A 26,792-nucleotide genomic window follows, 5' to 3' on the forward strand; every position below is an offset into this window, starting at 1 on the left:
GACTTGCTGTGGTGAGCCTCATTGTGCAAGTAGGTAGTCAAACCGCACCGTGCATTGGCATAGCAAGTGAAGGTATATTTATACCTTGAAGTTGTTAAAAAATGCCAGTATTGACGTAAAAGTCGGGCATATGAACGTCATGAATGAACCTCTAAGGAAAAGATGTTCATGCATAATAAATGAGTTCTTGGATAAATCAATATCCAGGCAAGGGGAAGACCCTAAAGCTTAGGAGTCTGGTTTTCCAAGAATTCGTTGTGACGTAGATGAATGGATGTAAGTAGCCATGCCTGTAGTCGGTTAGCATGGACTATGCCTAAATAAAGACTGGGTTTCTTTGCCTATATTAGGGCAATGTGAATTGTACCTATATAAGGGCATGAATCGGGAAATTCATACGGAATCTAAATCAATACATAACACCCACTCCACTTTCTTATGTACAACGTTACTAAATTCTAAACATGTTAAAACATATTTAAAATATATCTACATAAAAATGCATTGGTGCTGTACACATTAAAGCAAGGTTTCATTGTAAGCACATATTTACATTTGAAATGCTAAATAAATGAACCACGAAAGTATATTTTCAAACAACAAGGGACCCCAATATCATCAGCACAGGACCTCGGGGAGCAATGATTATGAGAGCAACAGTGGTCCCATGCAACATTAATCAAGTACACAGATAAATACAGACACAATGGAACCTGTATTTGAATGACTTGTCCAGCCGGACAGTGGTCACAATCATTTAATAAATTCAACTGGGTAAATAGAGAATATCCTTCGACACTCTCACGTCGTGGGGTACAAGCCTGTACCACATTCAACCACACATAACACTTTAGTACATTCAAAGTGCACAGAAAGGGCTTTTAGGCAAAAAAAGCAAAATTGTTCTTTAAATCATAATACGAACAAGTATTTCCAAACTGCGCCATTACAACGACATTGTACATATTATATACACATAGTATATGGCACACAATTATGTCGACGGCGTTTCGATCTCACTTTTTAGATCAAAGGGATCATCATCAGGACTTTTAAATTAGTGCCTAATACTTTCAAGCCTCTCGAACCATGCGATAACGTGGGATACGGTCAGATTGTCAGGTTGCCGCGGTGGGGGCCAACCATGCTGGAGTAGACCGGTACCGGTTTAGTCGGTATCAAGGGAGTCTCGCATTGCCGAGACTCCCTTGACATAATTGTGTGCCATATACTATGTGTATATAATATGTACAATGTCGTTGTAATGGCGCAGTTTGGAAATACTTGTTCGTATTATGATTTAAAGAACAATTTTGCTTTTTTTGCCTAAAAGCCCTTTCTGTGCACTTTGAATGTACTAAAGTGTTATGTGTGGTTGAATGTGGTACAGGCTTGTACCCCACGACGTGAGAGTGTCGAAGGATATTCTCTATTTACCCAGTTGAATTTATTAAATGATTGTGACCACTGTCCGGCTGGACAAGTCATTCAAATACAGGTTCCATTGTGTCTGTATTTATCTGTGTACTTGATTAATGTTGCATGGGACCACTGTTGCTCTCATAATGAACCACGAAAGTATGCATTATGAAATGGCTCATAAATACAGAAGAAAAAAGGTCTGAAACCATTTCATCTCAGATTACATAGAACTGTTTGTTGAAGGACGAGGTCATATATTGTCTCTGGAAGTATTCAAAGAATTCTTGTTCTCTATGAATAGTTCTACTATAAGCAGATTACTTGTGCCAAAAATGAAAAAATACAAATTTGGAAAAAAAATAATCATAGGAAAAAGTCCCAAAGTTAGTACCTTGTTTTGAAAAAATGAAGGTCAAATTCAAAGCCTCTCAGAACACTGTGTGCCAAAATCAAAAGTCAGTGTTAGGGCTTGGAGAAAACATGAAATCTTCCAATGTCTGTAGACAAAAAGTCGTCTACTATTGTAGGCAAAAGTTGGATTACCTCGTTTAGAAGATTAACCGCATATAGATAAGAAGCATTGCCTTCAGCATTGGTCGCATCAGCAATGCTCGTATTGGATGTTACCTGAGCACCTGTTGTTTCCTCCCGTACCTCAGCATCAGCATTTTGCGTCTGTGAGATCTGAATGAATGCCGTCACCATAATTGGTAGCCGCTGGGGACAACACAGAGCATGGGCCATTAAAGGTCCAGCAAAGTATCAACATCCATTGGCATGACTGATGGGAGTGTTGGACAGATGTCTATCACACATTCTTCTCCGCATAGCAGGCAGCGTAGAACAGGTAAGATGCAATCTTGCCAGATTGGTCTGAATGACAGAAACAATGTGGTATTTAATTCTCCTAGACAAGATTAGCCTAGAATCTGAACGATGCGCGCACAACACTTCATCTCCAATAGAGCTCTCTCTATGGTGCTTGGAGTTGCGCTGGTGATGTGGCTTGCCATATCGTAGCAGTAGGAGCAAAAATAGTATCCCTGCAACGAGTCCAAAAAGTAGTGGCAGTCTGCCAAACGAAGAGTGCACGAAGTTGGGAAATATTCAGAGGACTGCTTGAAAAGGTGCTAACAGTCCTGAACGTACGTTCTTAAATAGATGTACAATATCACTCGTATCAGACACCTTTAAGATACGACTTAACATTTCTGAGAAATGTATAGGGCAGTTTGTATTCAAAAGGGCATGTATCTCTGCAGAAGTCCTTGCGACTTGTAGATCAGAGGTTTCTTTGACCGAGGTCAGTGGCACAGTTTTTTGTAAAAGAATGGCTTTCATTCTGCTTAGAGTATCCATTCGTATAGAAGAGATGTTCAATGAAGGCCATTAAGGTGACTCCCTGGCTATCTTGGTTTGTGGAAACAATACTTGCATACAGCAAGTGACCCTGGAGGACACAGTTACTAGATATGGAATACCTGGCAACATGCCACAGCAGCTGTGATCGTTCAACATGAGGTAACTTACATTTGAAAGTTGTCCAAAAATTGAATCAATCACTGCAGCTGGTGAACCTTGCAGGTGACAGGATAAGTTGTTGGAGGAACCATCGCAGGCCCTGTGTAAATTAATACCCTGACAAAGGAGAGAACAGCTTAGTGCGTTTTCACTGTTTGAACTGCTAAGAAACACTTCACGCCCCCAACTCCCCACTGTGTGTATGGTAAATCCCAGGATGTCTTGATGTATTCTTTACCCAACCTTTACCCAACCTTTAATATTTGCGTGCTGGTATGTGTTTTAGGCAATACTGAAAATGGAAACTTGTAACCGGCAGAGTAATTGTTCCAAGTATTATCCATTCTGTAGCTGTTTTTTACTGCCACTGTGAATGGTAAACTCCCTTGAGCCTTTAAGCTGACGAGCTTCTGGATGACGCACCTGCGTGCAGGTTAGGCATCGAGGCCTGTGACGGTTGCTTGGCGGCCTTCTTCCTTCTTTTCCACCCCAAATACGTTCTCTACTGATGAGGGAAGATATCCCGAAAGCCGGGCCATGTCTCGGGTCTAGAGATCTTCACAACAACAAGTACTTACTTGCACCTACTGAGGTGAACCACTCTTGAACTTCACATACCAGAATCCTCAGGGGCGATCCGGAGGAAGGGCTAGCGGTGTGCGATCCATTGCGGTTGATTCTACAAATGGGCTCCCTTGAGCCTTTAAGCTGACCAGCTTCTGGATGACGCACCTGCGTGCCGGTTAGGCATCGAGGCCTGTGACGGTTGCTTGGCCGCCTTCTTTTCCACCCCAAATACGTTCTCTACTGATGAGGGAAGATATCCCGAAACCCGGGCCATGTCTCGGGTCTAGAGATCTTCACAACAACAAGTACTTACTTGCACCTACTGAGGTGAACCACTCTTGAACTTCACGTACCAGAATCCTCAGGGGTGATCCGGAGGAGGGGCTAGCAGTGTGCGATCCATTGCGGTTGATTCTACTGTGAATGGTAAACTTTCCAGTTTTTCAATGCTCAGCACCGTATAGTCTGCTCCCCTTTGTGCCAGTTTGATCTGTTTATCAGTGAGATTGAATTCTGAAAATAGTGACGTAGTATTGATTAAACGCCAAGGCACATAGCCTGAACGCAAGTTTTGGAGGGTCCAACCCAATAGCATGATAGAACGTAGCTGAGATTGACCATGTTGCAACATGACCAAGTCATGTTCCATGATGTTTATGGCAGAAGATACTATGCTGTCCAATGAATATATCCTGGAAGACAGCGTCCTTAAACCATTGTCAACTACAGAGAGAGATGTCTCCAAATTAATACGATCAATTTCTCGTATTCGTTCTGCAGTCTCTGCTTGTGTAATCTTCCATTTTTCGTTATATGTAGCATATATACCAGCATATATGAAATGTATTTGACGCAGTTTTCTTGGTTCTAGCAAGAATTCCCTAAGGTCTGTGACATCTGTAAGTAAAAATAAGTGTTGCTTTACATCCTGTAGTGTAACTCGCTGTACCTAATCAAGGCACAGTTTCCCTACACTATATGTTGTTATGACCCCAGGATGCTGTCTTTGCATATATCTTGGGCCTGGCCTATTGACTTTGAAACCTTGAGTTTTGTTCAGGAATCGATCTTGACAGTTATTTGTGTCTAGGGGCCAGAGCAACCATATGTTCCAATCTGGATCTGATTTGTTGTAATGCAAAATAGTATGTACGTCGACCTCCCCCTTTGTAGAGCTATTACTCACAGGTATTGGTATGGTCGGTGTGTTTAAGTCCTTGATGTTGGCTAGCCCAAGGCAAGACGTTTGTTGGACAGTGTCATTCAAAAACATAATTTGCTCAGGGATGATACAGGCTCTAAACAAAGCTTCTACCGCTTGCACTTGCCAATCTTTTGAACCCCAGACAGTTTTTGTCTCAATGTTGTCTTTCCAAAGGTCGAAACCCTGTCTAGACAGTTGGGCATAAAAGGCTACAGAATAAATCTGTTTTGTATTGATCAACATAATATTCATTCCTGTTCTGTTTATATTTCTAAAGTAAAATGTTTCTGCATTCGATACATTGAACCCTGAAAAATATGGAAACTTATTCGCAAACGTTTTTGAGCTACCCCTTGGAGGTGTAGGACAATGTTCTCATTGGTTATACATATATACATTTCTAGTCATTGTTGATTTGTGCAAAAATGATGACCATAATGGTTATAACAATACATTTGTTCATAGTCTGATGAACCTTCTAAATATTCATGATTTGTGAATACTTCTTACATTTCTAGATCAGACATCATATTATTAACAGTCTCGAAGTCCCAATCATCAGAAAAGATACCAGAGGTAGTAATAAAATCACTCAATGAAAACTTGAATTGGTGTAGAATCTGTAACAGCTCCGATGGGCCAAAAATGTCATATTCTGTTTTGTCCCAAGCTATACCATCAGGTATAGGAATGGCTGTGATCTTCACTACTGACAAGTCTCTTTGTTCACGATGGGATGATTTGTTTGGTTTGGGGAGTAAGTTGACTTTCTGACTTGCTGTGTCCATTTTTACATATCTTCAATTTATTAGCATACCCAGAGTTATTACTAGAGTTAACCAAATTAGAAGAAAAAATATTCCCAACACAATCCATAATTCATTCCATGGTTAAACCAGATAAGTCTTTTTCAGGTGGTGAAAAAAATCAGTTACTTGTTCTTTGAAAATTCCTTCTTGTCCGCGATCATTTCTCTGACTAGATCACCAAGTTTTGGGATCCAGACAGTCCTTGCTGGGATGGTTGATTTTTCCCCAGTGGTGGTTGGCTTCAGAAACACGTTGGTTTGTTTCGTTCTTAGTTCATTTAAGCCCTGTAAAACAACCAAACTATCTTTGATATCAAATTTCTTCATTTCCACCACTGATATGTGACAATCAAGGTCTGGGACCAACATTCTTGTCCCAAATCGGACCTCATATGGAGTGATACCCCCTAGAGAACTTCTTGGCAAGTTGTTAAGACTACGTTGGACACTTATTAGATGTTTAACCCACCCGTCACCCGAATCGAATACCCTAGCTGTTATAGATTGCTTTATGTCTCGGTTTTTTCTTTCCACAACCGAGTTTCCCTCAGGATGGAATGGACTAGAGTACCACAATGCAACGCCCAAACTGGCCATGGCTTCTTTGTAAGCTTGAGAGCTAAACGCAGGACCCTGATCAGAATGTAGTGTGTCAATTGCGTATGTGCCGATAAAGACTTGCAAATCTTTTATAACAGTTCGAGCATCAACCGAGTGCTGAGGCCACATCCAAAGGAACCTTAAACACAAATCCACAGCGACCATGGTATATCTGTAGTTACCATACCTTTGTAAGGGACCTCAGTGGCCCAAGTAAATGCAAGCTAATGGTTTATCTGAAATTAACAGGGGCGTCTGAGCAGGACGTTTCACAGTTGAGACTTTCATCTTTTGGCACATTTCACAGTCCAGAATATAGTTTTTGGTCTGTTTCCTGATGCCTGGCCACCAGTACCTCTGTTTTAATAATGATACTGTGGCTGAAACACCTGCATGAGCAGAGGCGAGCCCTTCATGTGCTGCAAGGAATAGTCCTTGTCTATGTTCCATGTTTCGAATTACCCCATCCCCCATTCCAGGGATTCGAGCAAACTGAACATTATTTGTATCAGTTATATATGAGTGTTTCAGTGGAAACCCTTTAGGTAACGCTGCTTGATTGTGCCACCTTTTGCATCTTTGAAACCCTTTTGAAGCCAATTCTGTAAATATTCATTGTAAGATTGTACACAGTAAAAGGAATCGCACACTATGAGTGTGGAGAATTCGCGATCTGTATTTTCAAGTGCCATTATGAATGCTTGTAGTTCAGCTCGCTGAGCGGTACAATCTCCTAGAGATTGTGTTTCTGTGACCATAGGTCTGAATTTGCCATCGCGCATACAACTTTTAAAGATCGCGCATGCAGCACTATAAGCTTTTTTACCCCCAGTAGCGGGTTGTGCTGATCCGTCAGTATAAATTATACATTCATACTCTTCTAGAGATAGAATTTAAGTAGGCAGAGGGAATTTGTGTTCGTATTGCAGGAATGCTTGTGTTTTCAAATAAGGATCAAAAACGTATTCAACATCAGTTGCATTAAGAGAATTAACCCATTGTATCCATCTCGGATGTAAAGCTTTAGCATTTGGAATGCTCGCTTTTGTCACTGTCTCTAAGGCAGGTACAGGTGTTACGACTATAATACGTTTTCCCAGTGCTGGGGCTCTTTCGCTACAGCGGTTTGAACTGCTGTCAGAATTTTTTCTGTAGAAGTGAATTTCATTTCTGCTTGTGTATACAAATGTGATTTGTATGCAAGTAGGTGAATCCGCATTGACCCGGAATGATTTGGATCACTAAGTTGCGTACGTTTACGCGTGTTTGTAAATGTTTTGTTGCTAACATGTCTGTTTGGAGTGAACGCAAAATTTCTGTGTGTTATTGTGTCCAATTTACCATTTAATTTGTAGAGAGGTTTAACCCTTTCAGCGTAGTTTAGAATGTAAGTTCTTCCAAAATTCAGGAAACCTAGAATCGTCTGTAAGTTTTTCAGTGTTTTTGGAGGTTGGAGCAGCGCACACTTTTCTAAAAAGTTGTCTGCCAGGCTTTTGCCTTCACTTGAAAGCTCATATCCTAGAATAAAGATGCTGAGATGGGCAATTCTTGATTTTTCTAAATTAAATTTATACCCTTCAGAGGCGAAGCCCAGTATAATGGTGTTCACCCTGTTTAAGTGCCTATCCAGGTCATTCATTGTCTGTCAGATTGATATCATCAACATATGACAATGCTTCGTCATCATAAGTTTGTAGTAACTCTGTTACCCTTGCTGAGAATAACCCAGGACTATTCTTGAATCCTTGAGGGAGACGACAGAAGTGACGCTGTGTCCCCATTATTGAGAACGCGGTCAAATACCTACTTTCAGTTGCAATGTTTTGACAAAAGAAACCATTTGAAATATCTAATGTGGTTTTATATTTTGTACGTACAATGTTATTCATTAATGCTGTACGGTGTGCATTTAGCACTGCAAATGTTTTACAACATGAGTTTAAATGTCTGTAATCCAGAACTAGACGATGTGTCTTGTCTGGTTTGGACACAGGAAACAAAAGATTGCTCATTGATGAGGTGCAAGTTTCAAGCACCCCTTGATATTCAAGTTGATCTAAGATCTTCCTGACCTGTTTCTTAGTTCCTTTCTTAACTGGGTTATGCCTTTGTGAAGTTGGTTGATTTTTTTACTGGATTTTATGGTGAGGGGAATCCTCATCCCATCCTACATGGTTTTTGTATACTGCTGGGCTTGGGCAACTCCCCATTTCCTGGCATAAGTATATTTTAAATGGTTAGAGACGGCTGGCATAATGATGTCTTTGCCATGTTCTGGTGGCCAGTCCTGTTCTGCTAGAAGTATATCATACACCTTCAAAAGTCGCTCCCAAAGAGTGCTTCAGCTTTTCTTGGTATGTGTCTCTCCATCCGGAGTGTTATTTCATATAACCTATGTGGAGCACTAACCTTGGTGTCTGCAGTCCCAACTTGAATGTCTTCATTCAAGTCCACTGTCTCCAGAAGTCCCTTCAGGTTCTCGCTAACTATTGTTACTTCTGCTGCGCTGTCCCACATCGTCTGAGCCCATTCTCTGTTCTTGAGTTGTGTCCTCAAGATCCTCGGCATGTCTGATTTTTAGACCTGCTACCTTCTCTTTGGTGAATTGAGGGTTTGGTTTACTTTTCTGAACGTGTTGATAGTCTTTGGAATTCACGAGTTCTTCACGAGTTCTTCTTTGTTTCCTGACCGTCCTCTTCTTTCGGATGTCTGTGACAATATCTGAAAGGTACGAGAGGAACGTGTATCAGTATCTTGATACCTGTCAGGTTTTCTCAAATTGTCCCTATTCCTGAGGTTATACCTCCTTCAAAGGGCTCCTTTTGAAGAGACCTACCTCGGGGGTGAGAATCTTTCTCTTTCGAAGTTTGTTTGCTATTCTCCCACTTCTTTTCAGGAGTGTTTTTAGTAAACGCCTTTTCAGGTTTCTCAGTCAGTTGTGGTTTAACTGGTTTCCCACTCAAACTGTCTCTGCCTAATTCGTCATCATTCTTCATGTTCTGTTACATCAAATTCCCTTAATTTCTGACGGATTGCCACTGATGCTGCTTCTCCTTTAATATTAGATAATATTATTATTGAGACCGGGTTGACATTTTTCAGTAACTTCATACCTAAATTTAGAGCAGGCTCTGCCCCGTATTCGTTTTGAATCTGTTTCAGGACGTCAGGTATTACCGCCATAGACGGAACACCATGTGTTTTATTGTAGATAGCAGCGAAATCTGTGCCCCAAGTGGTGCAGTCTTCCAGATGTGGTATTATCCCCATTGGTAAACAGATTGTTAGAAATCTATGTTTCTCATAAGGGCTGGTATTGGGAAATGCCTCTTCGATTTGAGTAATTTTTTGAGCTGTCCAGAACAGAATTTGCTCATGTTTTGCGGGTAGTTTACTGTTAGACCTGTCACCATTGGCGTGGGTCTCCCTTCCATTTTTTGCTGTTGTCTTATGTATTTTTGCTGGTGTTAGATGCTTTTGGCACTGTGCCACTGCTGTCCAGTGCCACAGTGCATGTGCTCCCTATTGTAAATTGATGTACTAATCAGTGGTTCCATGTTTGGCTATTTGGTCTACTTATGAGACCCTAGTACAGTGCACTGAGTGTGCCCAAGGCGTGTAAATCCAAATGCTGCTGGTGGGACTGCAGCACTGGTTGTGCCACCCACAGAGGCAGCCTTGTAAAATGTGTCTAAGGTCTGCCATTGCAGAGCCTGTGTGCAGTCTGGTAATGTCACACTGACTGGGCAAGTGCATACACTTGCCAGTCCCTAAACCTTCCCTTTTCTTCATATCAGTCACCCCTATAGTAGGCACAAGGGCAGGGTGCATTGTAAGTATAAGGTAGGACATGCCCTTGTGTGTGTGTGGCATGTCCTAATAGTGAATTACAGCCATTTTCATTTTTCACTATTGCAAGGCTACCTGTTCTCTATAGGCCAGAATGGGCTGTTAGAATTATTACATTTTATAATCCTAACTGACTCAGAGAACATGGTAGAAATTCGAGTTTAGTATGCCTGGACTCAGAATGAAAAAAATACATCTTTTAGTGAAGTTGATTTTAACATTCTGTGTTTGAAAATACCACTTTTAGAAAGTAGGTATTTTCTTGTCTAACCTTTCAAGCCTGCCTCTCCGGTTGTGTATTCCTTGTCTTGCCAAGTCATCGGGCGAAGTTGGTATCCTGGACAAAGGAAGCGTTAACTCGGCACCAATGGATGCACTTAAAATTGTGAAAAAAATGATGAAATCTGGTCCCCGATTTGAATAGGGATACCGCTATAACATCGTGCATAAGACTTCGGTGGCAACTAATACAAACTGATTAAGGGGAACAGCCAAATAGAAATTACAAGTTAAAAAAAACAAGACGCATTCGATTTATTGTTGAGGATGCACTGCCTATCCCATCAGTGAAGGTGATTTTCCACACAAGTCATCGCCCTGCACTATTGCTAGGATATCCTTACAGAGTGCACAATTTGCTGTGAAGAACTTTGTTCTGTCAAAGGTCCTGAGGAAGGTGGTCCTAATCCACCGAAACGCGTCGACCTAGCGTGACAGTTCACATAAGGATCTGTGACTCCTTAGACACGGAATAAAGAGTGAATTTTGAATGAATGTTAGAGGATGTGTGTTGAGTTTGTGAGAATGTTATTTGGTGTTTTCTGTAGGGTATCTCATGTATAAAAATGTTTTTAATTGTTTAGATGTATAAATGTAAATGATATTCATGTATCGATTTAAAATCTTGTTTGTAATATGAATTTAGAACAAAAAATATAAAAAATATATATAAAAGAATTTTTCTAAAAGTAAACGATGAATACTAAATAAAAAACATATATGAAAGAAACCATTGTATTGGATATGCTTTGAAGGACTATGTTTGAAAGCAGGAACTACATGTCATAATTAAAATTAGTAAGGCCGTGAGGGAATCTCTTTTGTTGTGATATTGCTCTTCCTCTCTCTTCCCTGGCCGAAAGTATCCATAGAGGGGGTCCCTTTGATTTGTTGATAGCCGGCTAAAATTGGCCATGTTGCTCCTGGTCTACCTAGTAGACCGAGCCTGGTAATGTCATTTAAATATTTTAGGGCGCCTTTAAAACAGAGCTCATGCTCCTGGTATGTGAGTGGAATTGCAATATCCTCGAAAGGAATATATTCCTCTGGTGGATCATCTTCTTTGTAGAAGTGAAACATTTTAGTTACTGGATTTGATTCTGGGAATACTATCCATGAATAGAATACCTCTGTCTGGTGATATTCATGTGCCTCTATCACAAAAACTGCTCTACCACCTCTTGGTGTTAGCCCATGTTTTATAGGTTTTAGAGTGATGGCTCTCCATAAATTTGGTGGAATGATTATAGCATTCACATCGGTTTCATTAAAACCTGTATAGTTTAAAGCTGCTTCAGCTTGGTCAGCCGCAGCTCCACCGGTTTCAGTGCTATTGGCGTTGTCAGCCATTGTTTAATGAAAGTTTGCACAGCAAGATTTAAGGGAACAAAGATAAGGTGCACAATATTTTGAAACACTGTATCCTTCAACGTTGAACAAACCAAAAAACTAATACATAGGATTTTCCTCCTACTCAGCTATGGTGGATATTATCCCTTACCCACTCCAGACATCTATTGGAGTATTATGAGTAGGGGGGTCTCTGAGAAAAGCACGACTGAGTTACTTCAGCATCTAGTGTTAAAGTAGTGCCTTACCAAACTGTTGGGCGCCATGTAGTGTACTTCCTATATCCCTAGATCCATAGACTCTGCGCATCGGAATTGTATACACTATAGATTTGACATAGGACTGAGGTCAGTATGTCTCTAACGAGTGCATTAAACTTAATTACTTGTGTGAGACAGCTAACTCAGAGGTCACTAGAAACGTTCTCGAAAGAACACGAAGGGATTAGTCTCTGACAACCGAATAAACACGACAACTTGTTTCCCTTAGAGTCGGAACAATATCTTCAGAGTCGTGGAAACAATAGATAACCGTTTCACTCAGTAAATTGTGCATGCTTCGTTTCTACAGAGTTTGCACAGAAATAGGGAGACGGGCATTTCAATAATTAGGGTTTATTGAACAGTCTTCTTTCTCATGCAAGAGATATGAACTGCTACAATTGTAAGACAGAATGTGAAGTATAATGCGTCTAGGGTTAACAGTAATATAAAATAATACTGTAATAGCATGATATGTAGCTATGACATATATAAAAATACATACATAAATAACACATGCTAAAATACTCAACTGGTGCTTCTAAAAGAATCCTACCCCAGTGTACCTAACCTAAGTCTAGTACAAGGGAAGAAATAGGTGCTGTTTTAGCTATAGTTTAGTTTTAGTTTAGTTTCGCCAAGAATTGCCAAAGGTTCCCCTAGGTTCTAATCAGCTCCATACCTTAGAATGAGAGAGGTTGGTATCTCTTTCCCAGGACTCGAACACTGGAGCTGGAGTCTCTGCGAGGAGAAGAGTCTGGTAAGCACGTAAGTTGGGAACTTGACTTCCTTCAGGACTTGCTGTGGCGAGTCACGTCGTGCAAGTAGCTAGTCGAACTGCACCATGCCTTGCCATAGCAAGTGAAGGTATATTTATACCTTGAAGGTGTTTAGGAATGCCAGTATTGACGTAAAAGTCAGGCATATGAACGTCATGAATGAACCCCTAAGGAATAGATTTTCATGCATAATAAATAAGTTCTTGGAGAAATCAATATCCAGGTAAGGGGAAGTCCCTAAAGCTTAAGAGTCTGGTTTTCCAAGAGTTTGTTGTGACGTAGATGAATGGATGTATGTAGCCATGCCTGTATTTGGGTAGCATTGACTATGCCTAAATAAGGACTGGGTTTCTATTCCTATATAAGAGCAATGTGAATTGTACCTATATAAGGGCATGCATCGGGAAATTCATTTAGAATCTAAATCGATACACAACAGCTGGCACACCCCCTTTCCTTCCTTTGTTTTTCCCGCCTGTCTTCCCGCCAGAGTGGGGGTCTGAATCGGTGGGGGCCAGTTGCTGAGTACAGGAAGTGGCCTGGAGAAGCTCACAAAGGCAGCATGCATTTGAAGCTCCCCCTGCCCATCCTAGGGGAGGAGACCTAGCACCTCGTCCCAGGATGTGCATTGTTGCAGGCCCCAGAGAGCGGAGGACTCTCTACCCAGGGGTCCAGCAACATGTCTGCTAGTTGGTAGCCTAGGCAGCCTCTCAGTCAGGACTCTGGTTGTGGGTTAGTTTCAGGGGGTAACTCTAAGTTGCCCTCTGTTATGCACTTTACATTAAATCCCACACTGGCATCAGTGAGGATTTAATGTGCTGATAAGTTTGATACCAAACTTCTCAGTCTTCAGTGTAGCCATTATGGTGCAGTGGAGTTCGTAATGACAACCTCCCAGCACCATATACTCTTAATGGCAGCACTGCACTTACAGTGCCCATGAATGTCCCTGGGTACTGTAGGGGCACAGGGCTCATGCACCTGTGCCCACACCACTGGCATAGTGCACCCAGCTGTAGAGGTGACAAAGGCATGCCAGGGAAGTGTGTTTGTGGGAATGGCACACAGGGATGTGTGTCATGTCGACTCGCTGGTTTTGTTCTGCATCCATACACTCAGCCTGCAAAGGCAGTGTGTGCGTGTCAGGGTACAGGGCCTCTAAGGGTGGCACAAGAAGTGCTACAGCCCTTAGGGTCTTCTCTGGTCACAGTGCCCTGGGTACCTATGGTACCATTTACCAGGGGCTGACCTGTGGCCAGAGATGCCAATTGGGTTAGTTTTTGGGTAAAGAACACAGGCCCTGGGAACCTGATTGGCAGGGACCCAGGGCACACCAAGGAAAAGTGTATCAGTTATCAGGCAAAAAGTGGGGGGGTACTGCAACAGAAACCCACTTTCCTATAACCTGACACTCCACCCATCTCTAAACCCTAAAAACCCTTTTCTGTGCCCAAACTTCATTTATTCCTGACCCCTAAAAACCCTCGTCACCCAAAACATTACCCTTCCTCGAACTTAAAAACCCCACAGGAGTTGTAAACTCCACTCACATTTAATGTAATGTTGGATCTTTCCTCAAAATGATCTTCCTTTTAAAAAGTTTCCTTTAATACTCGATTTGTTTGTAGTTACTTAAAATTGACTTTTCTTAAAATTGGTTTTCCATGATTTGGCTTCCTCAGTGTGGTTTCTAATTTTTATTTTTCCATTAATTCGCACAAGTTACTAGAAAAGTGCTTATTAACAGTGGCATGAATCTTTTTCCATGACAGCAAATTCATATATGGAGTCATAGGCAAACCCAGTCTCTTAGCTTCTTTTTCCCATTGAATTGCATATGGTAATTTCGTATGCATTAAAACATGTGTTTTCCAAGCCTCATCAACTAAAATTGAACCTTGCGCTCTCAGTCTTTTTAGTTCAAACTTAATCGGGTATCATCTGACAACTGGACTCAACAAAGGAGTAGCTAAAATCTGATTCCAATGCCACAGTGGGAAAGCTTGAGGGCAATTTGAAGAGCGTTTTCCAAAATGTTCTTTTATAGCGTCCCCCACAATGTGTGGGCTTGTCCATTGTTCCTAGCTCTATTCCAAATGAGAGTTGGCTCCCAACTTTTGCCTGGAAGACTTTATCAATAAAATGGGAAAACTGATGGCTATGTTTAAGCACTGGTTATCAGTTGGAGAGAATGTGAGTCCTACCCAAATAAACGGTCGGAAAATTCTGCAAAGTCAAATACAGTTTCAGTAAATTAAATCTAGGCTCAACACAGGAAGCCATCGAACACAGCAGACAGGCGTAACTTAGGAACAATTTTCAAATATTTAGCAACCCCTAAACAGTCAAAAAGTTAAAGCACAATTTATTAAAAATCCGAAACCCAATTCTGAAAAATTAAGAAACATATAAAAAGAAAAATGGGACCAAATCCAATAAGGGAGACCGAAGACATGATTTTTTTTAAGCGTAAAGGCAAAAGATGCCAAGGATAATTAGTTCCAATCAGAAATCTTTGATCACTGTTGACTAGGACCTAATCATAATTTTAGGCTGGCCACAATGCTGTGGGGGTTGCATACACCAAGCGGGTCATCCTGGTCTAGGTTTTTATTGTCTGACTTTGTTTTTTTAATGGACATCAATATCCTTCAGTGGGGCAAGGTTGAAAGCTGTATCCAATGAAGCCCCATCGATACTGGATAGCTGCTGGTCAAGATACAGCTGAAGCTGTTGGTTTTGGCAGGAAAAGTTCTGATCGGATAAAATACAATGTTGTGGCAGCTGAAGTCCTCTCATTGGGAGTATATTTAGGGAAATGAAAAGTACCCTGTCCCTCAAAAACTCCAAACTGGTTCTGGGGCCAGATCCCTCCCATACCGAGACTAAAGCCAGGAGGCTAAAGTATGTTTTGGAACCAAATAACTCCTTGTTTCCATGCTTCCCTTATGCCTAAATTGTAAAAGTAAATGTCTCCCCCTGGTCCCTTTTAAGTTAGCAAAGTTCCTGGAGCCTCCTAAACTATCCTGCTAGAGTTAAGCAAAGTTGCATTTCTCTCCCAAAGTTTCATGCCAGGCCCACGGTATTATCTTTGCTCTGAAAGCAGTATTCTGCTTCTTATCAAAGCAACACTGACAGGCTAGCTGAAGGCAGGCCAATGTTAACTGTCCTGCAGGGGCTTTGGACTGGGAAAGTATACTTTTTTGAAAGTTACTTTTCCAATATGTTTATTGAAAATTAAACTTTAACATTGAAATAGGCTTTATTTGCCTAGTTATTGCCCGTTCTGTTTGTTGGTATGTAGGACAGTAATGAATGACCTACTCTTCTGTCTTGGGAGGTTTCTGTACGGTACCCCAGCCCTGGGTCAGGGTCTCCATACCTGCTCCACAGTTCACCTCCAAGTGTTCTTTGGTCTACCTCTCTTTCATTTGCCTTCGGGTCCGGTGGAGAGCCTTTTTTATGATGGAGTCTTCTGAATGTGTGCCCTATCCTATTCACCCCTATCCTCTTCTCATAATGATTGTGCCCATGCTCTGTGGCTTGTGCTTAGTGAGTAGATTCTGTTTGGAGATGGTTTGTGGTAAGACAATGCACAAGATCCTTCCCAGGTTACTGGTGTGGATGGCTGGCAGTTTGATGATATTGTTTTTCGTCATTTACCACCATTCTGATCCATACACAAGTGTGAACAAAACACAGCTCTGGTAAAGTCTTGGCTTTGTGTTGGTTCTGTACTAAGGTGACCTCTACATATTGTTCAGCCTCCTTTCCTTTTTCAGTGTGCTCTTGATGTCACTGCCTGCCCCTCTATCATGTCGGATAGTACTGCGTAGGTAGGTGAACTCTTCAGTCATGGCTAGGTCCTCTCCATCCACCTTGATTGATGAAGTGTTTGGGATGTTGAATTGCCTGACTTCTGATTTCTTAGTGTTGATCTTCAGGCCCACTTTCTGCGCATATATGTTGAGGCGAAATTTTAATAAACATTAAAATAGTGGTTGAACCAACTCTATAGCTTATTCCAAACCATAGGTATGCGATTAACACATTAAACATACTTTTGCTCTTTCTTCATAAAACCATCTACAGCCCTAACAGTAAACATTAGACTTTGGGGCTAGTCAGTGTAGGAACATGCAAACATTATATTCTTACATATTCAACTTTTTAAATACCAGGCACTCTACCTTGTGGGCTACAAGGCCTACTTAGGGATGACATACTTAATATAGCTGGGTCTGGTGGCTAAGTGGACTACTGCATCCACAGTAGGGGCATGTGTTGGACCTCATAGTCATAGATTCAAATCCCAGTGAGTCCACTCTACCTTTTATGCATCTGAGGTTAATAAAATGAGTACCATTGAGTTGGGTAACAATAAACATGTTATTCAGCGCCAAGATACCCTTGGGTGAACGTGCATGTTACAAATACACATGTTATGTTTTATATAAAACTGAATTTCTGTCATATCAAAATCTTATTTTGACAGGTCTTTCTGCAGGTTTAAAAACTGTGAGAGTGAGGCGACACATGTAGGCTTTAAACAATGTTTTCCTTGTCGGCCTAGTGAATGGCACAGTAGGTGCAGCAGTCCGCATGTAACATGTAGCTTTATATTATGACCTTACTGCCAATTTTACCAGGTTTTAGGTGTCGAGGCCTATACACTGGGGATTGTACATCAGTACACCAGTGTACAGAGCTCCAAAACCATCAGCATCAATCAAGACAAAATGGGGGTTGAACACGCAAAAGAGGCACTTTCTCAGGCTTAGTATTTCCTAAAAGTAGAGCAGAAATGCTGCACAAATAGAGAGATAGTAAGTATAATCAGAAGTCTTATAGGCCATACATCGCATGGTCAAGATACTGTTCTGGCTTAACAATATCCCAAGCATAAATGTGTGACAGAATAATAATATTATGGTTATAATTCTATGTCACAAAAAATATGCAATGGTCCAAACACAGCAGCAAACTGAATTTGCAGGTCAGTTGTGGGTTTCATAGAGAGCTTACATTTTCAGTGGGCATTGATTTCAGGTCACTGCTGATGGTGGTTCTGTGACCTTGGATTAGATTTGCAGGATCACTGGAATTCCTTGGCAACCCTCTAGTTGTAGAAAGTGGGTCTACATATTGAAATCTACAACATTCTTGACCCTACATACTGTAGGAGTTTTTTGGGCTTATGTTTACAGAATAAAGGAGTAAAGACAAGTGCTTCCATGAAATGGAAGTGTTCAGAAACTATGCATCTTTTTACATTGTTGAAGGGCCATTGCACCTTCACCCGAAGTTTAGCATGCGGAGTATAACTTTTAAACACCATTGTGAATGAGGAATGTTTGGAGGCACTGAAAACCATTCAGAATGGGCTTTCTGGAAATGTGCTCAGGAGAGTGTGGGTTTGTTACTACGGGCTAGATGTAGGTAATCTCATTTTACTGATTCCTAAATACCAAATTTTACCTATTCGGTATTTAGGAATCTGTAAATATGACGTAGGTAAAAACTGGATGCCCATAGGAATGAATGGGAAGCCATTCACTATTACTGATTCGGTATTTACTGAATCGGTAATAGCAGGAGCATATTCAAGATTGGCAGTATGTCACATTGACACCTTGTTGCAACCCTGAATCGTGCATGTGTGCCCATATGGCGCACATACACCACATGGCACCTTGAAAATAGCAAATTATTGCTTTTTTGAAAGTATTCTGTATTTACCACCAACTTGTAGTTGGTGGTAAATAACGAATCCTTAAAGCAAAAATGCACTCACTTCAGTGCTACCTACATAGGTGTAAAGGAATCTGTACCTTATCGATTCCTTAAAATAAGGAATCGGTATTTTACCGATTCCTTAAAAGAAGGAATCGGCAAATTACTGAATCCTTATTTTCAGCCTCCTACATTAGAAAGGGCTAACTACCGGTCAGTAATGGGAAAATCACAGATTTTTGGCCATTACCGACCGGTATTTAGCTAACTACATCTGGCCCTAGGATGTTTACCAGTACGGAGAGTGAGTGTGAATGGCTGGCCTGAGCCACAATAGGATCATGCATGTGGTGGTGCTACATAATTAGGCTTTAGACTTTGCTGCTTGAAAAAAAATCACAACTATTTAAACAACTAATCTTACAGAATGCATTTCATTACACTCATCCTTTGAATAATGTATTCTGGTACCTGTCTACAACACAATGAGCAGCCGTGAGCACCCATATTTCAGAGATAATCGTTCCACCACAGAAATGTCGTCCTTGCTTTCTCACAGAAGCCTGCGTTAAAAACAATATGTAATAGTGAATAAGTAATAAGCAAAAACAGTTTTTTAAAACATGCAGTCATGCAAGAAAATACTTGTAGCAGGCTAACAAACTTGTGGGTTTTAGCATTCATGTACATTAGCATGACACACACTCATATAAAAGCAGTTAAAAGATTTAGGGTCAGATGTAGGTAGGCTATTACCGGTCGGTAACTGCCGAATTCGGCTGTTACCGACCGGTAATAGACTTTTCCTATGTAGGAGGCTTTTTTACAGATTCGGTAAATAACGAATCGGTATTCATCATTTACCGATTCGGTGATTGACATTCATTCCTATGGGCCTCCAGGCCCATAGGAATGAATGGCAATTACCGAATCGGTAAATACCGATTCGGCAATTACCGAATCTTACCGATTCTGTATTTTTTACCGAATTTTTATCTACATTGCAATTACCGATTCGAAAATACCAAATCGGTAAAATTCGGTATTTTCGAATCAGTAATTTACAATTACCTACATCTAGCCCTAAACTGCTAACAAAATTAACATAAAATCAAAATAAACACAAAATAAAATGAAAGCAAGTAATGATAGCAGCAGTTTCCAGTCAATGGCAAGGAATCGGAGTGTGAAACAAATTTCAGTAGCACTACTGAGCGGAAGCCAGCAAAGTATGTGGAAGTTACGCGCCTCATCCATCTTCCTCATCCTAGTCCTAACATTGTGAGGATTTGCTTGCTGAAGAAAAAGTCCCCATATCCAAGCAAAAATGCTAAATATGAAATCATTTCTAAGCTAGGCTCCACCCCATCCTACGTATCTAAATGGAGGGATCAAATTACCCACTGCTTACTTGTTTTTCGGTTACACAATAATATTGTTACTTGTCATCGAACAAAAAAGTAAGGATTCTAGCTGTTAAGGTGGGTTCTAGAAGGACTCATCGTCTGTAGTATCTGCAAACTTTGCCTCATTTGATATTTCCAACATTCCATCCAATTTCCAAGCCATCTCTTCTGATATTTCGCTAGGTGGGTGGAGATTAAAAAATTAGGAAAGGGGCCTGTGCTTAATCTAATGAGGTGGCTCGATGCCTCCAGCAATCTCTCTGACCAGCAGCTCCAAAGGCTTATGTTTGTCACAGGAGTAATTTTGAAGTTTGGTGTTTGGCAAGAAGAAGTGAGAGACGACTAATGAGTTGAGTATTCTTAGAGATGGATTCCTCTTTAGTCTAGTTGTATTTACTCTAAGAAGCCAACGGGGCTGCCATTCAGGCTTTTAGGGGTTCATAAGTTCATCCAAATTCCTAGATGGCTTCTCTTCTTAGGGAGCTTTTTTCTTTGCTATCATGTGTGTCAGTGTCCAGTATCAGTTTACGATTATCTTCCTTTTTCATCCAAATTCTATGGTGGTGCAGATTTTAAACTTCCTGTTAAAGTTGATTTAAATTTCTTTAAGATTTTAGTCTTCATAATAATTTTTCAGGATAAAATGTTGGAGTGCTTGGTGCTCTATTCTTTTCATGCCCTTTTTAAAATTGTATTCTTCATGAGATACGGTTCTGAAGTCAGATTATTATTTTTTATTCAAGATACCTTCTAATTTGCCTTGTACACAGATCTGGAACTACCAGTGTTTCCCCTCTCTTTCCTGGGATGTGGAGGAACGTCTCCATACTTCAGATAGTCACTGAGCCCTCTCCATCCATCAGAATCACACAGCTCCTTTCCACAAAGAAGATTATCTGTTTGTAATTTATGGCTCAGCAGGTCAAGGTCATCAACACTGCACAGCAATCCTTAGTGTTTGGCTCCATCGAACAATTTGTCATGTTTAATTATATTTAAATGTGTTTTTTTGCTTCACTCATTTCTCTCCTTGAGCGTTCTCTGCAAGGTTCTTATTCTTGCTTAGAGCGTTACAAGGGAGTTGTGGTTGGAGAAGTCATGTGCAGTATGCGTCCTGCCTTGCTCCTGTGTTTCTGTTCTTCAATAAACTTCATATCTTCAAATCCTTTCCTGGACTTTCCTGTTTCCATGACTTTACAAATGGCGACAAAGATCAGGATGTACATGATGAAAGTCCGTTTTGTGTTGAAAAGAGTAAATGGATTGAAGAATATTTGAATGAAAGTGATTTGGTGTCCTTGGTTTCCTTAATTTGTAAAGGGTGGCCAGAAAAATTCAAATTACCACCTCGTCTTAAACCATTTTGGGAAGTAAGAAATGAGTTATCGGTTAATGACGGTGTCATTTTTCGTGGAAGTAAAGCTATCCCACCTACATCATTAAAAAATGTGATCTTACATTTATGCCATGAAGATCATTGTGGCATAGTTAAAACTAAACAGAATGTTAAAAAATGGCATTGATGGCCTGGAGTAGATGTAAAAGCGGAAAGGATTGTACGTGAATGTGTCATTTGTTCTAACTCTGATAAGGCACTCAAGACCTTAAGATCTGACATGTGTGAACATATTGTACCTGATGGTCCTTGGCACATTGTTGCCATAGATGTCATGTGTCCTATTGGTGCCAACCACAAATACATTATCTCTATGGTTGATATCTTTTCAAGATGGCCTTCTATTACTATAGTGGAGAAAATTAACACAAAAGCCGTTTTACAATCTATTGACAAAGTATTTTTGGAAGAGGGTGTTCCTGTACAAATTATCAGTGATAATGGTGTATAATTCATTTCAAAGTTAGCCAAAACATATTTTGAAAAAGTCGGTGTAAAACATAAGACCACTTCTTTATATAATCCCAGTGGTAATGGTATGTGTGAAAGGTTTAACAAAGTTCTAAAAAGTGCCATCCAAATTGCTGTGATGAAGGGTGTTGATTGGGAACTGCAAGTACTTAAAGCAATATGGAATTATAGAACTAATCCTCATGAAGCGTTAAAAATATCTCCTTTTGATATTATGAGAGGTCGCACAGCTAGAACTAAATGTAATCCTGAGTGGTTACACAAAAGTGCTGGTCTAGATATTTGCATGAGTTCAGTTAAAAATAACATCCTTGAGAAACACGTGGAATACAAAGACAATTTTGATAACAAATTTGGTGCAGGTTTGTTTGAGATTAAAGCCGGTATGTGGGTCAAAGTTAAGAAGCCTTGGAAAGTACGCATGGGTGAATCTCAGTTTTCTAATCCCTTGTTAGTTAAAAAAGTTCTACGAAATGCAGTTCTTTTAAGTGATGGTAACGTTTGGAATATCAGAAGGATTACAATTTACAGAGGAAAAAAAGAGTTATCTATTTCAACTTCTTCACCTTCTTATGACACTTTTGATGATATCGAGAGTCATGCCATTACTTCTGATTCCATTTCTTATCCAAATGTTGAGGAGGAAAAGGGTGATATTGTCCTAGCATCTGATATACATAATTCATCTCCTACAAATGTCTTAGAATCTGATATTCCAAATTCATCTTCTACAAATGAAATTGTGTTGGAAACTGACAAACTTAATCCTTCTTCTTGTAATGGAAATGTTGGAGTTTCTAATAAGAATTGTGATATTTTTGATCCTGTCACCAGTGGAAATGATACAAAGAAAAGAATACATTGTAAACCCAAGTTGTTAGAAGATTTTGTAGGCTAATTTGTTTTATATTTTTTTTGTTTTAGTAAGGAGAAAGATGTGTCATGTTTAATTATTTTTAAATGTGTTGTTTTGCTTCAATCGTTTCTCTCCTCGAGCGTTCTCTGCAAGGTTCTTATTCTTGCTGAGAGCGTTACAAGGGAGTTGCGGTTGAAGAAGTCCTGTGCAGGCTGTGTCCTGCCTTGCTCCTGTGTTCCTGTTCTTAAATAAACTTCATATCTTCAAAATCCTTTGTTTCCTGGACTTTACACAATTTCCCTGCAGTCCTGGATTTCATTCCTCTTGTCCCAAGGGTCACACTTTCTAAACATTTTATATTACAGCAGGTATATTCATTCCTATTGATAGGCCTGTGGAAAGGAAGGAAGCCTAGCTTAGGGATCAGAGGAAGTGTTTTTATAGCTTTCTTTCTTGCTTGGTTAGGGAAACTTTTCTGTGTGACATGGCAAAACCTCATAATGTTAGGATGGTGACAAGGAAGACCAGGAGTCAGAGTAATGAAGATTATGGGCAAGTATCCCAGGCATCACCAGTTAGAGATTTCCACAAGCTGGGAACATATCGGAAAAAAACAATTATATTTTAAAGTGACTGAATTTTATGAAGTCTTATCAGCCTATCCCATCTCAAAAATCTTTTATGCCTCCCACGACATGGCATGGGGCATCGCAATTAGGTAATCTGGCTTAGCCGGGGCAAAGGCTTTGAAATGGGCAGGGAAAGGGAGTTGAAAGTAGTACACAGGGAGCCAAGGGAAGTCAAATGTAATTGGGTTTTTACGATCACATGTAAATCCCTTTGCCACCATAAGTGGCAGACACTACTCCCACCTCTCATTCCCATCTTATTTAATTTTTGCCGTCCATGTTTTTGCACTTTTAAGACTGATAGATGAGACTCGTCATGGCCGGTTCAAAGTTGCATTTTTCAGTTTTCTCCTTACTAATTGTTCAGACAGAAAAGTGTTAAAATGGCGTTTCAACCAATCAGCCGGCTTTTAAAAATTCAACTTTATCTGTCTAAAACATCCAGAAGTCATGGCAGATATTGATGGTGCGAGATTACCAGTTCAGGATATTTTCCTAAATACCATACTCACCTGGGCCCATAAACCTACACACCTCGAACCGGTAACCTACTTTCCTTCTTCTGCCTATCAGTGTTTATTTAATAATATAATACCTAACCACCATAACGTACCAATTCCTTGTCACTTATACTTACTTAGACCACTTAAGTAATTGGATCAGGATATTAGAATAATAGGTAGTATGACTATTCACCTTATCATAAAATATTCACAGACTCTGGAAAGTTTCAAACATTTTATCTATGAAATATTTTTTGAGTCAGATACCAGAATATTGCAACCAAAGACTTTTCAAGTAGAAATATGATGATCAAAGTGAAAATATTTTGTGACTTAGCAAACTTATTTCTAGACATTGGTACCTGGGAAGGGTGAGAAAGGAAAACGATACAAGGGCATACCACACAGATTATATTTACCTAGAATGGTGTGAGGACCAACCCCTGACCAAGGGCTAGAAAGAAAGGGCTCCTGACTAATCAGAATCCAACAGGTCAAGACAGGTGCAGGATAGGACAGGTAACATCCACTAAGTGCAATGCCAGCGTCACACCCCTCTCTGCAGCTACTCTCGTTCCCCTTCTCTAGGTGACAGAGTCTTCTCCCACAGCAATCTCCCGGTTCTTCTTTCAGAGTGCTCGACTAGCCCTCTGAAGTCTGCGGCATCCAAGATCTCCTTCAGCATACGTTGGGTCAGTGAAAGGTCTGTGACAAGTCGGACAATCTAACTGACTAAGCCTGCCTTAGTTATACCATTTTCCAGGGCATGTACCACCCCCCAATGTCGCAAATTTGTGTTCTCCCTTCAATTAATTGATCAAAAGACGGGTAGAGGTCATCACACCATACCAGTATGAAGTCATTTCCCCTTATTTTAATTAAGCTAAATTCCAACCCATAATTTTATTTTCCCATGTCTTTTATTCCACCCAGCAACATCATTCTTTTTTAATATACAATGTTAACAACATTTCAGTTCTTCTTCCTTTCTCCGGGTCATGGGGTTACGTTCCCTGACGCATCACTAGTAAAGTGAGACTTGGCAGCCTTTCAATGACAGAGCTTCAAGGTTTTCAGTTTTTGAATGTGCACGCGCACCAGTTACAAGATGGCGTTTTGCTGCACCCTTCAGGCCCAAATACGAGCTAATAATAAAGTCAAGGAAAGACACGTAAAAATACAGAAATAAATGAATGCACTGTATACCACTGATTCCTACTCTAATCCCATTAATTTATTTTAACTATAGAATTAGTAGTTAAGCAGAACACACGATGTTTAGTTCAAGCATGAGCATATGCGTTAGTATGTGAAATTTGAAGCGGCCATTTTTGGCACTACTGCACAATTGCAAAGAATTCCCACCAAAAGCAAAAGTACGTCACACTAATAGACACATGCGCAGAAGGGTTCCCGCATTTTTTAGCAGCCATATTAAGACACCCAGGTTACTTGTTAGTAAAGCACTTAGTAAAGCTTCCCCTACATAAAAGAAATGTTGTGTGGTGCAATTATTAGTATTCACAAAACATGTTGATTAATTTGTTACATGATATTTCGAGAGGATTGACTCCGAGCAAGTCTCTTTACGTATGAAACCTTGCTCCATCAATATGAGAAGTCTGTATATGAAGAACTATTTAATCATCGCCAGTACATTTGTTTTCCTAATCTGGGATTCCTATCACGATTGGATATTTATCAAGGAACGTAGGTAAATGCACAAACAACATGCGGGTTTGTTTTCACAGTTTGTTCAACTAAATACAGTTGTATTCACTCAGTAGTCAAACTAGAATGACCGGGCGACAGTTAATCGAGTTTTTTGCAACTATTCAAAATTCAACCTGCCAACTATTCTAAAAGTGAAGCAGCTGCACTACAAGATAAAACACCATGTGGAGACTAGTTTAACTTTGTGGTTTAATTTTGTAGAAGGTCAACTCTGAATGCAGGGGCTATATTGGTCACAGGCACCAAAAGGTACGATCATATATCCCCAGTCCTAAAATCTCTTTAATGACTACCCTATGAAGCTCGAATTCAGTTAAAGATTGCTGTTCTGGCTCACAAAGCCCTTCACCTCAATACTCCCAGTTACCTCACGCAAAAACGTGAACTATCCTGTGGATCTAGAGCCTCAAGAAGTGCCACTACCTTTATCCTGAAACCACTTATCCTGAATCAAACAAAAGAACTTGTCAGCGAGCCTTCTCCGGCGCTGCACCAAGGGTTTGGAACTATCTTCCACCGGAAGTACGCAGAATATCTTCAACGATGGCTTTCAAATAGGAAGCTAAACGATTCCTTATGAACAAATTCTTACCCTAAGAGGGATACTTTCTCCTGCTAGGATATTGAGACTGCATTTTGTTATTCCTCTCATTCATATTGTAAAGCGCTCTGTTATCCCTCGGGATCTTGTTCGCGCTATATAAAACTTTATAAAAAAATACTCTCTCTTGGAAGTCTACAAGCGAGGGGCATAGTGTAAGCCCATGCAGCGCAGAGGTGCGTCTTAATCATTTAGAGCCCCGACTGCAGGAGGCCATCAGTCAGCCCATGGGTAAGGTATATATATCTGTGAGATCAGGGAGGCTCAGAATCCCCTTCAGCATGGGGCTTCATAGTTATCCGTTCTGCCACCGCGACAAATTGGTCCTTGTGTCTTACTTCATGACTGTTGGAAGTGAAAGACCAAAGATAATGGCTGCGTTAAAAATTCAAGTAAAGAACCTAGATAAATAATACCATTTCTCCGGTTATGTAGACACACTGAATGACCTTCAGCATGATAGGTATTCTTTAAGACAGGCATCCCTGGACAAAACAAAGATTAAGTGTGTGGAGGGGTGAATTGGGACCGAAAATAGGCCCGGCAACTCCCAAAAAGTGTCCAACTTTCGAGGGCTGTAACTTTTCAAGAAACATTTCTTGGTTAGCATCCATCAAGGGGCTGAGTTTTGGAGATCCATGTGGTAAATTAAGCATTTGACAGCTTGAAGACAATAGCGTTGATCAACGCTGTAAACACTGCGGCTCCAAAAATGTACTACTTACCTGCACTTTCAATGCCTCAGACAAGGAGTGAGATACCCGCTCCCAATCAACTATGTCCTCGACCCTGATTATTACATAAGTCAAAAATCTAGTAAGAAG

The 26,792-nt window shown here is 40.4% G+C and overlaps 1 protein-coding gene across 1 annotated transcript in view; it reads right to left on the reverse strand.

The window, feature by feature from the left end:
• OVCH2 (ovochymase 2) overlaps positions 1 to 26,792 on the reverse strand; it is a 996,115-nt gene that overhangs the window by 733,547 nt on the left and 235,776 nt on the right. Inside the window, exon 3 of the mRNA XM_078680899.1 lies at positions 18,844 to 18,935. Within this exon, the coding sequence (XP_078537025.1) occupies positions 18,844 to 18,935 (92 nt within the window). The remainder of the gene's footprint in view (positions 1 to 18,843; positions 18,936 to 26,792) is intronic.

The sequence above is a fragment of the Lissotriton helveticus genome, chromosome 3_1, assembly GCF_964261635.1.
Source record: "Lissotriton helveticus chromosome 3_1, aLisHel1.1, whole genome shotgun sequence".
In the NCBI taxonomy this organism is placed as follows: Eukaryota; Metazoa; Chordata; class Amphibia; order Caudata; family Salamandridae; genus Lissotriton; species Lissotriton helveticus.